This window comes from Podarcis raffonei, chromosome 15 (genome assembly GCF_027172205.1).
Source record: "Podarcis raffonei isolate rPodRaf1 chromosome 15, rPodRaf1.pri, whole genome shotgun sequence".
Classification (NCBI taxonomy): Eukaryota; Metazoa; Chordata; class Lepidosauria; order Squamata; family Lacertidae; genus Podarcis; species Podarcis raffonei.
In genome coordinates this window covers 15,499,334-15,516,754 of record NC_070616.1, presented here as the reverse complement: position 1 = coordinate 15,516,754, position 17,421 = coordinate 15,499,334, and the positions used below count along the sequence as shown (strand labels likewise).

Below are 17,421 nucleotides of genomic sequence, written 5' to 3'. Positions count from 1 at the left end.
GTTATTATGCTTTCCCTCAAATAAATTACAGACTAGCTGATATTGCTGCTGTCACAGTGGTACCTCGGTTTTCGAGCACATAGGAAACCAAACATTTCAGTTTTCAAACGCCAAAAACCCGGAAGTAAATGCTTCCATTTTTGAACGCGCCTTGGAAGTTGAACGGCTTCCGCTGCATGTTTTTCAGTTTTCACAATTGAACTTGCAGCCATCCCTTTGCACCTCAGTTTTCGAACATTTCAGAAGTCAAACGGTCTTCCGGAACGGATTACGTTCGAAAACCGAGGTACCACTGTAATTATATTTTAAATTATGTTTATTATATGTGGAAGAAACATAAAATACTTTTTGTTAAAAAAGAAATGGTCTGCAGGAGTTGATTAAAAGATGCTATGATAACTATCGTTCAAACTCTTAAGGAAACCCCAAACTGCACCAGTTATGGATCAAGATAATCTGTGCCATATACTTTTTGTATGCTGTTTTCACAAACACATTGAACTTGGTGCCCATTTTCTCCTAACGGATACACTATTTTTGGATACAAAACTTTTGGGTGGAGATCTGCACCACAAAATTTGGAGAAGTGACCATTTCAAAGGACTGGCTGCATTCCAGCTCACACACCAGACTGCACAGATTTCTTCCCTGTCTGCTACAAAAACATCTGGCTCTTCCCCAAGTTGCCCCTGGATTTTAGAGGGGGCAGCCTTCGACCTACCAGGGATTTTGCCAGGCTTGGCCCCAACGCCAGCCCCGCCAGCTCCTGGTTGCAAGACGCCACCTGTGGGAGGGAGACAAAGAAAGAGAAATATCACTTCGCTTGCCCTAGGATGGCCAGAGAGTCTCAGGCCTGGGGGCTGAATGTGGCTTTCCAGGCCTCTGTGGGCACTTTCCAAGCCACGCCTCCTCTCTAGACCACACACCCCTCTAGCCTGGTTCTGAGCCCTCCTTGCAGGCCTTTGCCAGGCTGGAATGTAACGTGTGTCACTTCCTGTGCTGAAAGGAAACACAGGCAAGGCTGAACTAGATGGGCCAATTCTCTCTCCAGTGTTCCTAAGTCTCTGGGGTGCGAGGAGATCAAGGCAACATACCCTGTGGAAATAGCTTACCTCCAGGTACAGCCACGCCGCCTCCAGGTACGCCTACACCGGCTCCAGGTACACCCACGCCAGCTCCAGGTACGCCTACACCAGTACCTGCACCAGCCCCAGCGCCTGTTTAAGGAACAACACAAACAGAGTCTCAGGAACTCAGACCCTGTTGTCATAGCTGGAGCAGCCATGATCACATTTCAGAAAGCCGCCTTCCCCCTCACCCAAAATATTTATTTTCTGAGTGCCTAAAAGCAGGAATCACTTGCTCTCAGAGGAGCACATTCCCTGTGCTTCTGGGTGAGTCGCTGTCCAGAACAGGGACTCATCCAGAAGCCTACAAGAGGCTGCCTGTTCTGCTATGTCCCTGCACCACAAGCGATGGCATCCTCTGGTGCACAGAAGGCATTTGAATAACTAGAATGGGAAGCCTCCTCAAAGGACTGCATCTCTGTATTGCGACAGCCCAACATCACCACCGAGGGATTGTTTGGGAATTGCCTTCTAAGGGGGAAATTTCTGGAGGGGAGACCAGCAAAGCAATGGCTGCATTGTGGGGCAGAGATGCAGCCAGAGCACGGATTCTGTGTCCCACGGAGTAGGCAGGCAGAAGAACCTCCATAATCATCAGAGACACCTGCAGCCTTGACTCACCAGCCTTGGCAGCTGCCTTATAAGCAGCAGCTGCCGCTGCAGGGCTTCCGGCACCTGGGTAGACACCTCCTGGATAGACACCTCCTGGATAGGCACCACCTGGATAGACACCACCACCTAGGGCAGAGAAGGAAAGCGGCACTGAGTGTCAGGGCTGGAGTCAGATGCAGGTCAGCTTGAAAGATTCAGGACTCTGTCATCAGTGAAGTTAACTCTTTCTTCGAAATGGCATGCAACTCAGCAACACTTCCAAGCAGGTCTTGCCCCTATGGAGCAGCTGCCTTCCATCCCTCCTAAGGTTCCTCCTCTCCCAGTCATTTTCAAAGCCATCTGTGTCTGTGCGTCTCTGACCTCTGCTCTGCCCCCATCCTCGTTATTCTCTGTGTTATTGGAGACCAGCAAGGAGGGGAGTTTGTTGCAGCAGGAGAGGGAGACTCCCTGGATTCTTTTGCAGCCTCTTGACCCCTTGGAGTCTGAACACCCTGTCACAGGCTCTTCCTGCTCACTAAACCCTGTTGCCCCTTCAGCATCCAGTTGCTCCTCCCACTCTGCTCCCTCCGACCTCTCCCCAGTGTCCCGCCACTATCCCCAGGCTCTGAGCCTTCCTCCTTGGGGGTTTCCCTTGGGGGTTCCCTGGCTGTTGCCTCCCACCACTCCTCATTGTCCAGCCACTGGGCTCCACTTGCTTTCTATGTGCCCATCTCTTAAACTAGCAAGAGCCATCCAACCTGGTTGCCATCACTGACTCCTGTGGGAGCGAGTTCCAGGAGTTCCCCCCCAAAAAATTTTTGGAGTCCACCCCCTGGTCCCATAAACTCATCCCCCTACCCCATAAAATGCATTATTCAAAATAGCAGCCTGCATGACCCACTAAGGCAGATAACAACACAATAAAATTCAAAGCAGCAACAATTAAAAGCGCATTTATTCAAAATCCAATTAGAAAATTGATGATTCAGTGATGCCAACTTTTCAAAATCTGATAGTCGTTTTCACCTCCAGCCTCTGTGCTTCCTTCTTAGTACCCACCTAGGTAAGCCCACCCCATGGGCACAATGCCACACACTTTGAGAACCACTAGGTCAAGCAGGCATTCTGCCCTCACATGCAGCACAGGGCGCTGTCCCCATTGCCAGTGCTGAAGTAAGACTCAGCTGCCAGTCTGCTTTTGAGCAGGGAATGGGATAAGGTGGCATCTTTCCGCTTTGCCCCAGGCAGCAGTTGTGCTGAGCCAGTGCTCTGCATATCCTCCAAACAATTCCCTCTCACCAGCTTGGGAGCCCTAGAAGAGCCGGTGATGGGTCTGAGATCCCTGTTCTCAGCCAGACCTTCCCAGGAAACAGCTGGAGAGCTCAGGGCAAGCTTACCTAGTGCTCCAGTGCCTCCGACAACCCCTCCGACACCTGCAGAGGAGAAAAGAAGCCAGGGCGTCAGAGGTCCTGCAGTTGGATCAGCCCACAGAGGACCCATCTAGCCTAGCATCCTATTCTCACAGTAGCCACCAAATGCCATAAACACAAAAGCCTTATCCTTTCCTGTGGTTTCCAGCAAATGGAATTCAGAAGCATCAGTGCTTTTGACCATCCTGGCTAGTAGCCAACGATAGCCCTCTTCTCCCTGAATTCATCCAATCCTCTTTTAAAGCCATCTAGGCTGGTCACCATAACTGCCTCCTGTGGGAACTGTGGGTTCCACAGTTTAACTATGTGTTGCGTGAATCACAGAACCACAGAACTTGAAGGGACCCCGAGGGTCATCCAGTCCAACCCCCTGCAAATGCTGGAATAAGAAGTCCTTCCTTTTAGCTGTCGCAAATCTTCCAACATTCAGCTTCACCTGGTGTCCACAAGTTGCAATGTTATAAGAGAGAGGGGAAAAACTTTTCCCTATCCACTTCCTTGAGGTTGTGCAGAAGTTTATAAAGGTCTATCTTGCTTTCCTTTCCTCTAAACTAAAAATCCCCAGAGGCTGCAACCATTCCTCACAGGGGAGACATTCTATCCCCTTGCTCTTTTCCAAACCTTATCCATTTCCCACCAGCCCCGGAAGCATGGGCATAGCCAGGGGGGGCAGGGAGAGGCAGCTGCCCCCCTAAATCAATAAAAAATCAATAAAACACATAGCAAACTGAGGTTCTGCCCTCTCCCACCAACAAAAGGCCTGCTCCGCCCCCTAACAAAAATCCTGGCTATGCCCATGCCTGGAAGCCAGCATGGCCAGTGGCCGATCATGATGTGGTCAACATCTGGAGGGCCACAGATTCCCCCCATCCCTGGTACAGAACCTGGGGAGAGGAGTACACAAGTAAGCCCACTGGGCTGCCTCTTGCTCCTCCTCTCCCCATTTAGTAGCCACAACAAGAGAGGAGAGACCATGTCAATCACAAAGAGCATCAGGGGAAGTGGAGATGGCCACTTACCTGGTTTGGGGGGCTTTGCTCCTGCTCCAAATCCTGGGGAGAAAGGGAGGCATCCAGTACAGTTAGATGAGCGCCAATGTCAGGAGAAGCGTCCCCAAAAGCAACAGTGGGCAGAGCAAAGGATTGGGACACTTGCCACTGTATGGTAGGCTGCACCCAAGCCCCATGGCAGTCAGAAATTCTCACACCCACAAAAACACACACTACTTTCACAGTCATCCAAGCAAGCAAGAGGCAACCTCTCAGGTCAAGAACCCATCCCTGCCAGGCAATACAACTCCAGGGAGGTGCAGGGCAGATGAGGGTCTCAGGGGCCACATAGAGGGCTGCATCCAGCACCCAGGCCTGAAATTCCCTGTCCTCACACTTCCCTAATGTGAACTAGATTGGTGGACATAAAGAGAGACAGGGCCTTCATGGTGACTGGCCCCCATTCTGTGGAATTCCCTCCAAAGAAAGGCAAACATGGGTGCTACCCTGAAGACTTTAAAATGGACTTTGAAGACTCCCCACTCACATTTCCCAACTGTCTGATGCTAAGCTCCAAAGTATATCATGGGCAGCCAATGTGACACCCTATAGATTCTATTTCCAGCAGCTGGTATTCAGAAGCATTGCTGCCTCCAAGTATGTAGGCAGAGCATAGCCATCTTGGCTAGTAGCCGTCAATAGCTTTATTGTCCTCCATGAATTTGTCTAACCCTCTTTTAAAGCTGTCTAAGTTGGTGGCCATCCCTGCCTCTTGTGGGAGAGAGTTTCAAAGTTTAACTGTGCAATGAATGAAGAATCATGGAGTTGGAAAGGGACCCTGAGGACCATCTAGTCCAACCCACTGAAATGCAGGAATATGCAGCCATCCCTTATAGGGATCAAACCTTCAACCTTGGCATCATCAGCACCATGCTCTGACCAACTAAGCTATCCAGAAGTCCTTCCTTTTGCAGGTTCTGAATCTTCCCTTGTTCTCCTTCGTTAGATGTCCAGGAGGGCCAGCGTTTTGAGAGATGGAGGAAAGCTTTCCTCTACCCACTTTCTCCATGCCATGCACAATTTTACAAGCTCTTCTTGCTTGCCTTAGTCTAAACTAAAAAGTCCCAAATGCTGCAACCTTTCCTCGTGGGGGATTTGCTGCACCTCCTCAATCGTTTGGGTTGCCCTTTTCTGATCCTTGGTTCAGTTTAGGTTCAATGCAGCTGTCCTGAGAAGTAGCCACTGATCCATGGGTGAAACAGGGGAAAGGACCACCACCTATGTTCCCTGCCCCATGCATTATCTTCTAAACCATTCGGTCGCTCAAGCACAGGAGGCAGAGAGCATCCTTTCCCTCCTCCAGGGACTCACCTGCCCCACCAAGTCCTCCTAGTCCTCCTACGCCAGCAGCTCCTGTAGGGATCAAGACGGTTGTCTCAGGAGACCCAGGAGGGGCCCTCAAACAGCGCCTAGCCATTGCAAGCAGGCTTACGCAGCACCCATCACTGGTGCTGATGGGAACTGAAACTGGCTTCAGCACCAGCAAGAGTAGCTCAGGGGTGAGGATGGGAGTTGTAGTTCAGCAACAATCAGGGGGCCACAGGCCTCACCCGCTGCAAATGGTGCTATCAGTTGTAGCATTTACTGTTGTTGACTCACAGTTTGTTGATTGATTGATTGATTGATTGATTGCATTTATAGCCCACCTTTTTGTCCAATGAGCTCAAGGCAGTATACATGGTCCCCCCCCCATTTAATCCCCACAAATTACCCTATGAGGTACGCTAGGCTGAGAGGCAGTGACAGGCGCAAAGCCACCGAGGGAACTTCATGGTGGTGCGGGAGATTCAAACCCTTGTTTCCCAGATCCTAACCCGACACTCTGACCAGCTCTCATTGACTGATTATGCATTATTTTGAGATTGCTTTTTAAGATGATGCGATTCCCCCTGGGACGCTTAGGGAGAGGGCATGTCAGCAGGATCAGAAATTAATCAGCCAGACAAATAGAAGAATGCATGCATGAATTCCACAGGGCAGTGCGTTATCTCGTCCCATTATTCCTGTTTGTGACCCTTTTCTTGCAAGAAAGGGGCTTTGAGAAGGGTGGCTTATTGCGGGAAGGGGCAGAGAAATTCCACACACAAATAAAATCGGGTAGATTTGGTGACATCTGTAACACAAAGATAAACACAGCAGGTAGTACCACCCCCTTACCTGGGTAGTAGCCTTGCCCGGGAACTCCAACGCCAGCACCTGGGACCCCTGGAAAGGAAAGGAGAGTTTGATTGGCTCATAGCTGGTGATGAAGGGAAACCCCATTCGTGCCCATCCAAGACAAAAGTATTGAGAGGCTTAGAAGACTCCCTTGGCCTCTATCTTCCCCCCGCTCCCATCTTCCTGCCACTCAGGAGCATTGCTGGGTAGTAAAAGGGCTCAGGGCACAAGTCCAAGGGCGATCTGTCCAGGGTTCTTTAGCTGTGATTCTTGCATCGCAGGGGGTTGGGCTAGATGGCCTTTGGGGTTCCCTTCCACCTCTACAATTCTGGGATTCTATGAATCAAATTCACAAGTGTGATCTGCTAGTTTCCTGGATGCATAAAGAGGAATAATTAATGCGGCAAGTATCGTGTTAAGATCTGCGCTCTCTCTTTTGCACAACCCGCCCCCACCATCTCTGGCCTGTGTCAGCAGCTGCTCCAGTCACTGACAGCACTTTGGCTTTCCGGGGTGGAATCCTGCTTTGCCTCTGACCCTCCGTGAGGATTGCGCAACTGTGCCCCAAACAGCTCACCCTTTGTTTTCATGTTGCCTTCTTCCCCCCTCTCTCGCCCTCCAGCCCAGCCAATACGCCTTCCTTGCTCCTCCCCTCTTAAATAAACACTTGTGTTTAAGTTCAACATGCTTTGCCCTGGGAGTCGAACAACAGAGCTGACCTTTTCTCAACCGTCTGATTGCAGAAGGGCTCTCTCCGGGCCAAGAAGCTATTGGTGTGGCTGGTGGGAGCGCAAAGATCCTCAGCTGGAAGCAAAGCCCTGGGAGAAACTGAATTGGCTCCCACATAGAGCTCCCACATAGAGCTTCGTTTGAGACGGGGCTCAGCCACAGAACCTGTTTGCAATGCCAGCCCCAGCCTGTGGCTCAGAAAAGGCCAAGCAGAGCAGCCTTAAGGGGATGGAGCGACCCTCCTCCAAGGGGGTTTTTCATTGAGAGAAAATGTAAGAGGCAACCTGATAGAAGTTTATAAAAGCATGCATGTCCTTGTGGATGGAGGAATGTTAACGTATATAAAATTGTACACATGGTTGATTTAAATAAGTTATTATTGATTATGTATACCCAATGTATCAGCCGCCTGGGGGGTTTCACTCTTTGTGTTTGGTTGTTGGTAAAAAATAAAAAATAAAAATAAACAAAAGCAAGCATGTCGTGGGGAAAGTGGATAAGGGAAAGATTCCCCCCACCTCTCTCATGACATTGGGCATACAAGGAAGCTGGGTGTCGGGAGATTCAGGGCAGGTAAAAGAAAGCACTTTGCACGTAGCATATTGTTAAACTGCAGAACTCCCTCCCGCAGGAAGCAGTGATGGCCACCGTCTGGGCTTTAAGTAAGTATTGCACAAATTCATGGGGGAAAGGGCCTATAGATGGCTGTTGGCCAGGATGGCTCTGCTCTGCCTCCACGGATGGAGGCAGCAAGACTTCTCAGTGCCCGTTGCGGGAAACTGCAGGAAGGAAGAGTGCAATGGTGCTCAAATGCTGCTTGTGGGTTCCCCGGAAGAGGAACAAGAAAGAGGATTGCTCCTGAGCACAAGCAGAGTGCTTCTCTTTCGCTGCAACAAAGGGAGGGGACCTTTTGTCAGCCCAGGGTCTGGGGCTCCAGCTAGGGACCTTGGAGGCAGCAATGCTTCTGAATACCAGTTTTTTGAAACCACAGGAGGGGACAGGGCTCTTGCGCTCAGGTCCTGCATATGTGTTTCCCACAGTCATCTGATTGGCCACTGTAAGAACAGGATGCTGGACTAGATGGGCCATGGGCTTGATCCAACAGACTTCTTATATTCGTATTTCTTGAAAGGGCTTTTTAAAAAGCCAGTCTCCCAAGCTGAGTTTTCAGGTCATGGTTGGGGGAGATCTGTGGGGGTCTCCAGGTGTTTGGTGGATTCCCAGCTCTTACCATCAACCCTGAGGCCAGATGCCAGGAGCTGGAGTCAAGCACATCTGGATCCCCCTCTCCAGATGTTGCCCATCTTTCCTGTAGGTGGACCACATGGCGTGACATTGCTTTGCTTGTATACAGAAAGAAATGCAAACCACACAGTTGCACACATCAATCTCTTTCCTCTAAAGCTTTGAACATTCTGTTAACAAGAGAGAAGGCTTTTCCTTTTCCTTTTTTTTTTTTAAAGAGAGAGAGTCAATCTAACGCAGATCTGGCTGTAGTTATGAAAGAATGGCAACACCCAAATATATCTGCTCTCTGGATAAGTTGTGAAGGGGTAGCAAAGAAAACTGGAATTTTCTGCCCATGTGCTCTTTGCCTCAAGCGGGCATCTCCCACTTTCCTGCCCCACCCCCACTGACAATGATTTATTATGGGATGGCCACTAGGAAATCTGGAGAGTGCCCTTGCCAAGTAGGGAGAGCAGCAGCAGCTGGCAGACTGAGGAATTAGACCAAGGTCCCCTAGCCTGGGGCCCCCTAGATGACTTGGACTACATAATACCCATTCATACACTTTGGAACTCCCTGCCTCTTGATACCAAGCATGTACCATTTTCTTTTCTTTTTTAATAATATTTTTTATTGGTTTTTACAGGAACAAATTCAAAATAATAAAAAGAAAAAAAACTTTCAGCATATCCATATATGAGATTCTCTGAATCTTGTGGCTCCCCACCCCCCACCCCCCGTCCCCTGCATGGGTCCTTAAAATATTTTTTCTAAAACTACATATTGCGTTCTCAACAATTTTTATCTCTCTAAATTATCCATACCTTTCGTTCCTTTACAAGTTATTTTTAAAGTTCAGCTAAGGTTTTAATTTGTTTACAATGGTCTCCTAAGTAAATGAATTTCCCCCATTCTTTTTAAAAGTCATTATCTTCTTGATTCCTGAGTCTCCCATTCAGTTTTGCCATTTCAGCATAGTCCGGCAGTTTGGCTTGCCATTCTTCCCTAGTCGGGACTGTTGGTTCTTTCCATCTTTGGGCTAGTAGCATCCTTGCAGCTGTTGTCACATACATAAACAGTCCAGGTACCTTTTTCGGTGCCTCCTAACATTTTTGTTTAGACAAGCCCACTCAGATGTTTAGAAAATTGATGTGAATTTTAATCTGCTTCCAGTACTTAATCTGCTATTGTTATTTTAACGTTCAGAAAGTCTTAACTTTTGTTGTTAATTTTTCTTATGGATAAGTTCATCATTTTATCTTTTTGTAAACCTCTTTGAGAGGGTTGCGGGTTTTTTACAATCAAGCAGTGTATAAATCTTAATAGATAAATAAACAAATAAATCTCCCATCAGCCCCAGTCAGTGTGGTCATGTGATACTTCAGCTGGTGGGAACACAGCTCCCTGTTGATGAGGTTGGAGGATGTTTCAGTCCAAAACATCTGGAGGGGCCTCAGATAAATAGAATCATAGAATACAGTTCTATGTTGGAGGGGTACCCAAGGGCCATCTAGTCCAACCCCTGCAATGCAGGAATCACAGCATAAGAATCTCTGACAGGTGGTCTTCTAAACTCTTGTTGAAAAGCCTCCAATGAAGTCCACTACCTCCCAAGGGAGTTTGTTCCATTGTCAAACAAAGGCCAAGTTGGGATGTGAAGAGGTTTAATTTTTTAGGGGGTGGAAAAATGAAGGACACTCTCTCTCTCTCTCTCTCTCTCTCTCTCTCACACACACACACACACACACACACACACCTTCTCAGCACCCCCCTAATTAGCTAATTAACACTGGGGCCATTCTCTGAAGATTGTTTTCCCTCTCTTCAAACCATGGAAAAGACAGTCAGTCAAAGGACAGGGCCCTCTCAATCTCCCCTCCCCATGAGCCCAAGCACCCCCACTGAACCTGCACCCAAGGGAGATGAGGCAACTGAGCGAAGACTCACAGATGGCTCAAGCAAGTGAGTCAAGCTGTGCATTGGCAGCAAAACCCCAGTCCATCGCCAAATCAAAGTTGTGAGCCACAGTGCGACTCAGAGGAGCAGAGGAGCCATGCCCAATCTTGCACCCGCCACCTCCCGCCTTTGAGCTTGGAGCGTATTTTCATAAGCTTCATAAAAATCACAGAGTGTCTCACAGAATTTCCATAACACTTCCCCCTCCCCCCCAAAAAGCAGAGTTGCATGCTTTATCATAGCAATTTCACACAACTACTGCAAAAGGTAGGCTACAATACTTGGGAGCATGCAAAGAAGGCTTGAGACTGAGGAATCAGCAGCGCCTCCTAGGGAGGTGGTTGTGAAGATGATTCAGTTGGAAGGGACCTGCAAGAGTCATCTAGTCCAACCCTCTGCAATGCAGGAATCACAGCTCAAGAAATAATAAATAATAATAATAATAATAATAATAATAATAATAATAATAATAATAATAATTTTTTATTTATACCCTGCCCTCCCCGGCCAGGGCCAGGCTCAGGGCGGCTAACACCAAATATGATTTACAATAAAATGTAATAGAAAAACAACAACAACAACAAACAAACAAACAAACAGTTAATTAAAATACGGCTTAAAATGCAGCTTAAAATGCAGCCTCATTTTAGTAGAAGCCCATAATTCAAGACCGTAAAGGGAGGAAACATCAGATATTCACCCAAGCCAGCTATCCATGCTGGTCCTACATGGGCCAGCAAAAAAAGCCAAGGGAAAATTTATATACCAAATCTCATATAAGGGGTCAGAGTGAGTCTAAGCCGAAGGCCAGGCGGAACAGCTCCATCTTACAGGCCCTGCGGAAAGATGTCAAATCCCACAGGGCCCTAGTTTCTTGTGACAGAGCGTTCCACCAAGTTGGGGCCAGTACTGAAAAGGCCCTGGCCCTAGTTGAAACCAATCTAACCTCCTTGAGGCTCGGGGCCTCCAAAGTGTTGTTATTTATGGACCTTAAGGTCCTTTGCGGGGCATACCAGGAGAGGCGGTCCCGTAGGTACGAGGGTCCTAGGCCAAACCCTGACAGGTGGCCAGAAACCTCTGCTTCGAAACCTCCAAGGAAGGAGTGTCCACCACCTTCCATTGGGTCCAGACCAGCTCTTACCACCCGAAATTCTTCCTGATGTTTGGTCGGAATCTCTCATTTGAACCCATTTCCTTTTCCCAAGATGCTGGACTAGATGGGCCTGATCCAGCAGGATCTCCCTAGGTTCTTCAGGAACTCCCTCCAAAAGGAGGCAGCGAGGGCCACCAGCTTGGATGGATTCCAAAGAGGATTAGACATCTATTGAAGCCATGATGTCTATGTCCTTCCTCCACCGTTGGAGGCAGTGATGCTGAGAATCACAAGTGGTGAATCCTGCTTTCCCAGTGGTGCATCTGGCCAGCTACTGGGAGAACACGAAGCTGCAACCCGGCGGCCCAGTGGCCTGATCCAGCAGCCTCTTCTCATGTTCAAGGGTAGGCACCAATTAAGCACTACCGCCTGAACATCTGCTCCGGCGTGCTGGAGAGCGTGGTGAAAAAACATCTGGAAACCAGCATAAGAAACAGGCCTCCAATCTCCAGATCAGCAAAACTCTCTAGGTTGCTTCCCCCCCCCCCATTCCCACCCCAACACACACCAATGCCTCTTCTAACCGCCTTCCCTCCCCCGTTCTCCAGAGCGGGTCTAGAACTGGTTTAAAGTTCCGGCATTCTAGCTTAATTGGCTGCTGGACAGCGGCCCAAAGTGAAGTCAACACAAGCCAAAATCCTCAAGACATGCAAGCCAGGGTGAACTGGGAAACAGGCAAGAGGCTTCGCCAAAACGGATGGAGGGAAGGAGGGTGGGAAGAGGAGGGTGATGAAATAAACAGAGACCCGAGGAGGAGCGTGGCTGCCGGCAAGGGGGGATGGCGTTGAGGGAGGAGAAAGGAGCAGGAAGAGGCTCAGATTTATCCCCTTCTGCCTTTTTGGTGGACCAATGTACTGTAGTATCGGACTAGGACTTGGGAAACTAGGATTCGAATTCTGGGAAGACACAAGAAATACCCACCTTGGAAGAATGGCAGATGCAAGTAATTGACTATATGGAGACGGCTGAGATGACTGGCAGAATCCGAGATCAGGGAGAAGAGTTGGTGGAAGAAGATTGGAGGAAATTTAAAATTTATTTACAGAAGTATTGTAAAATGTATGAATGCTGATGACATTGAAATAAAATGAAGGGGTTCTAGTAATAAGAGATAAAAATTTGAAATTATAAATTTGGGAGGTAAAATATATAAGGACAAAGTAGTAGGATATGAATTTGCTGAACTAATTGTGAAAAAGGGATATAAAAAAGGGAGGCGTGAGGAAGTCAGGAAAGTAAGTTAAGTGAAGATGAATATTTAGAAAAGAGTGATTTGTGTTTCTCTTATTTTATGTGTGACGATTGTTTTTTTCTTTCTTTTTCTAAATGTTTGTACTTTATGTATTGTGAAAGTTTGTATTGTTGTCTTTCATATTTTTTCTGTGTTTCTCTGTGTTTTTATTGTTCTATTTTTCTATTGTTAAAACTAATAAAATATCATATTAAAAAAAAAAAGGATTCGAATTCTGCCCCTGCTCAGCCATGAAGGTCTCATTGGGGCTGGCCAGTGCCTCTTGGCCTCACCTACCTCACAGGGTTGTTGTGGGGATTAAATGAGGCAGGGGGTCCATGTCCGCCACCTAGAGCTCATTGGAGCAGTGGTCTAGCATGGGGAGGAGAGGGTAGGGGCCCTGGGTGCAAAATGATTAGGGGGCACAACATTTCAAAAGAAAAAATACTGGCACTTCCCAGCTTGCTGCTGTCCTCTTCCATGCCGTGATTCCCACCTCCCTGGATTCAGAAAGTGCCTCTTTTAAAAGAAACGAGCCCTTGCACAGACTTGCCCAAAACAAACAAAGAAACAGGCAAGCGGAAAGTTGTGTTTGCTTTTCCGCCTGCCTCTGATCCTAAGGTTATCTACAACTCCCAAACTTGGTCCATTTCAGCCCCATGTGAGATCGCCAAGCCCCACCTAGAAAACTTCCTCTTGGGATCTGTGCTAATGGTCCATAGGAGATGCAATACTTGCCTTGCCCAAGGCATTGGCAACCTATGCTACACCACTGCCTTGGAGAAAAAAGGTGGTTCATAAACACAATGAATACATAATTCAGTGGTACCTTGGGTTAAGAACTTAATTCATTCCGGAGGTCCGTTCTTAACCTGAAACTGTTCTTAACCTGAGGTATCATTTTAGCTAATGGGGCCTCCCTGCTGCCACCGCGATGCCATCATGTGATTTCTGTTCTCATCCTGAAGCAAAGTTCTTAACCCGAGGTACTATTTCTGGGTTAACGGCATCTGTAACCTGAAGCGTATGTAACCTGAAGCATCTGTAACCCAAGGTACCACTGTAATACAGAAAATACGTCACACTAGATAATCCCAGCCAATGTGGGACCTCTGCCCTCCCCATCAGTTTTGCCTACTCTATGGGGAACACAGGGAGCAACCTTGTACAGAATCAGACCACTGATCCATCTAGTTTAGTACTGTTGACACTGACTGGCAATGGCTCTTCATAGTTTCAAGAAAGAGACAGTCTCAGGTCTACCTGCAGATGTCATTGGGGATGGAACCTGGGACCTTCTGCATTCAGAGCAGATGCTGTACTGCTTTCACTAAAAGTAAAGTAAGACTCTAGTCCTCATGGTTCTAGACAAAGAGCTGGTTTAAATAGGCCTTTCCCAAATAGGAGCACAGAGAACAGCCTTTGACAAAGTCAGACCACTGGTCTATATAGCTCAGTTGGTAGAGCATGAGACTCTTAATCTCAGCACCAAGGGTTCGAGCCCCACGTTGGGTGAAAGATTCCTGCCTTGCAGGGGGTTGGACAAGATGACCCTTGGGGATCCCTTCCAACTCTACAATTCTATTATCTAGATCAGCAGTGTCTACACTGACAGGCAATGAGCCTCCAGAGTTTCAGACAAGGGTCTCCCAGCTCTACCAGGAGAAGCCACTCGGGATTCTGTGTGCATAGCAGGTGCCTGGCTGCGGCCATTCCTGAGGAAGATCAGCACGATCACCTGCTGCCCAGGAAACAATTAGTTGTGCCACTTCCGCCTTGCCCAGCAGATGTCGCTGAGACTTCAATCTGCCTAGGTATGTGGCTGGAGCAATCCTGGCCTTCCCTCACAGCTGGCTTCGCTAGAGCTCTCTGTGTCTCCTTTGTAAGAAACAAATCAAAACAAAACAAAAACACAATCTTTTGTTTCCTTCCCAAAATTGTCAGTGGCTGCAGGCCAGCTCCCCTCTGCCTTTGCCTGTAATCAGGACATGCTTCTCTTTTTCTCTTTCTCTCCCTGCCCCCCGCCCCCAGAAAATAGGCCTGCCATCAAACACAGCCCATTGGGTCCAGGATTCCGCCCCGGAAAACCTCTGGCACCGGGAGCTATTTCTCCAGACCAGAGAAGATGAATCACCAAGGGAAAGCTTGTCCAGTTCTGGGCACCACAGTTTAAGAAGGAGTCCAGGGGTCATCTAATCTCACCTCCTGTAATGTAGGAATCACAGCAAAAGATATCCTGGCAGCTGGCCATCCAACCTCTGCTTAAAAACCTCCAAGGAAGGAGAGTCCAGCCACTTTCTAAGGTTGTCCACTCGCCTATCGAACATTTCCTACTACCAAAAAGTTCTTCCTCACATTTAGCTGGAACCGGCACAGGCTGCTAGTTTGCTATCAGGCCAAGGTAGCAATGCATTGTTACTGGTACAAAAACCTGTTGAAAACTTAGGACTGCTTTCCTTGCAGGACCACCTGACTCCGTAATGTGTCTACTCAACTGCTTTGCTCTGCAGAACTGGCCCACTTACAGGTGCCACACAACCTCTGCACTTGTGAGAATCTGTTCTTTTAGCATGGCACCACCCAAACTTTGGAACTCCCTGCCTTTTGACATCAGGCAGGAGCCTCGGCTGCACTCTTTACAGCACCTGCTTAAAGATTTTGCTCAGGCAAGCTTGCCCAGGCATGTATGCATGTACTTCAAATCTCTCTTTAGTCTGCCGTTAATTTTAATCATTTCCCAAATGTTTTCAATTACTGTTTTTTGATGGATGACTTCTCGTAAACCGTTTGGAGCCTTGATCAAGTGGCATATAGATTTTGTTTAACAAATAAAGCTCTGCCAAAGTGTTGCTCTTGAATTTCCAGGGAAAGGGGACGCAAGACAGGCCATCATTCTCTCTCTCTAACCACAGCTCTGCTGGGCTGTCAGTGAACATGTATAAAATGGAGTTGTTGCAACACACACACACACACACACACACTCCTTGTGCAATGTGACTCAGGATTGGGCAGCCATGGAGAGCGATTCCAGGAAGTGAGGCGGCTGCACGCGGAGAGACTTGGCAAGCCAGAATCAGATGCCTCGCAGACGGACGACTCTCCGAGATTTATTTGTATTTATCACTCGGCTTATATCTCGCCATCTCCTCAGTCTAAATGCATTAGGTTTTGCAACTGCCGAGCAATAGGGAGAGAGGCCTACAGTGCCTTTCCCAAGGAGGGCGTGAAAAAGGCTAGGGATCATTAGGAGAGGAATTGAAAATAACATACCCCTCCAACATCTGTCCAATGAAAAATAGAGACGTCCTATTCCATTACTGAGGGACGCGGGTGGCGCTGTGGGTAAAAGCCTCAGCGCCTAGGGCTTGCCGATCGAAAGGTCGGCGGTTCGAATCCCCGCGGCGGGGTGCGCTCCCGTTGCTCGGTCCCAGCGCCTGCCAACCTAGCAGTTCGAAAGCACCTCCGGGTGCAAGTAGATAAATAGGGACCGCTTACTAGCGGGAAGGTAAATGGCGTTTCCGTGTGCGGCTCTGGCTCGCCAGAGCAGCGATGTCACGCTGGCCACGTGACCCGGAAGTGTCTCCAGACAGCGCTGGCCCCCGGCCTCTTGAGTGAGATGGGCGCACAACCCTAGAGTCTGTCAAGACTAGCCCGTACGGGCAGGGGTACCTTTACCTTTACCTTTATTCTATTATTATTATTATTATTATTATTATTATTATTATTATTATTATTATACCCCACCCATCTTACTGGGTTGTCCCAGCCACTCTGGGCGGATTCCAACATACTGTATTTTAAAACATAATAAAGCATTATACTGTACATTAAACAAAAAGTCCCCATACAGTTGCTTTCCGATGTCTGCGAAAGGTTGTACAGTTACTTATCTCCTTGGCTCAGGGGTCGCATAACTCCATACCCTCCAACGTTTTTCTGATGAAAATAGGGACATCTGAAGGAATGTCCTCAGGAAAAATGAGACATCAAATCAGAAACCGGGACAGCTTCTGTAAACCCGTGACTGTCCCTGGAAAATAGTGACACTTGGAGGGTCTGGTTTCAAATTGGATGGGGGACTGTGTGCTGAGATTCCTGCATTGCTGAGTTGGGCTAGATGACCCTAACTCTAAAATCCTATGATTTTTAAAGTTGGTGAGCATGGTGGCCTCCTGCAAGAATGAGTTGTGCTTCATAAAGAAGTCTTTTTATCTGTCCTGATCATCTCACATCCCGCTTCATTGGATATCTGCAAGTTCTTGTGTTAATATGAGAGGGGTAGCAGAGCTTTTCTCTGTCCCATTTTCTCCAGGCCATTCATGCCATACTTATGGACTGTTGCAAAGGATGGCACTCTTCTCATGCTCAGAGGTGCTTGATTTTCCCCAGACGGTTAGCATCGCAACCATAGTCTAATTAAGCCCTGCTCTACCCCACTCCCTGTTAGCAAACAGAAAAGGACAGTCGAAGGCTGCTTAATTGTATCACTGATGTTTGTGCCCAGAAAATGAATCAACTTTTGGAAAATGCTCTCTTCACCCCCCCCACCTCCCCATTTTTCCATGGCTTGCTATGAAAAACAAAATGGGGGATTTGGAAAAATAGACTTCTTTCCTAAACTCACTAACCCCCCAGGCGGTTTGCTGCAAACATGAGTGTTTTCAGGGATGGGGGGGGTGCCATTTTGCAAACCGAAGCTCTCCCCGCAAAGGATGTAACCGTTTGCACGCAAAGGGTGGGATGGGACTCAGCAAACCCTCCGAAGAGCTCA

At 48.1% G+C, this 17,421-nt stretch overlaps 1 protein-coding gene across 6 annotated transcripts in view; it reads right to left on the bottom strand.

Moving 5' to 3' along the window:
- ELN (elastin) overlaps positions 1–17,421 on the bottom strand; it is a 63,397-nt gene that overhangs the window by 29,076 nt on the left and 16,900 nt on the right. For 5 of the 6 annotated variants that reach the window (XM_053366895.1, XM_053366892.1, XM_053366891.1 and 2 more), the window contains exons 2-8: positions 6,355–6,402; positions 5,509–5,550; positions 4,168–4,200; positions 3,116–3,151; positions 1,749–1,865; positions 1,113–1,217; positions 722–784 (exon numbers count right to left, since the gene is read on the bottom strand). In XM_053366895.1, coding sequence (XP_053222870.1) covers positions 722–784; positions 1,113–1,217; positions 1,749–1,865; positions 3,116–3,151; positions 4,168–4,200; positions 5,509–5,550; positions 6,355–6,402 — 444 coding nt within the window. Of the gene's footprint in view, positions 1–721; positions 787–1,112; positions 1,218–1,748; positions 1,866–3,115; positions 3,152–4,167; positions 4,201–5,508; positions 5,551–6,354; positions 6,403–17,421 lie in introns of all 6 variants that reach the window. The other variant, XM_053366896.1, reaches the window with a different exon arrangement.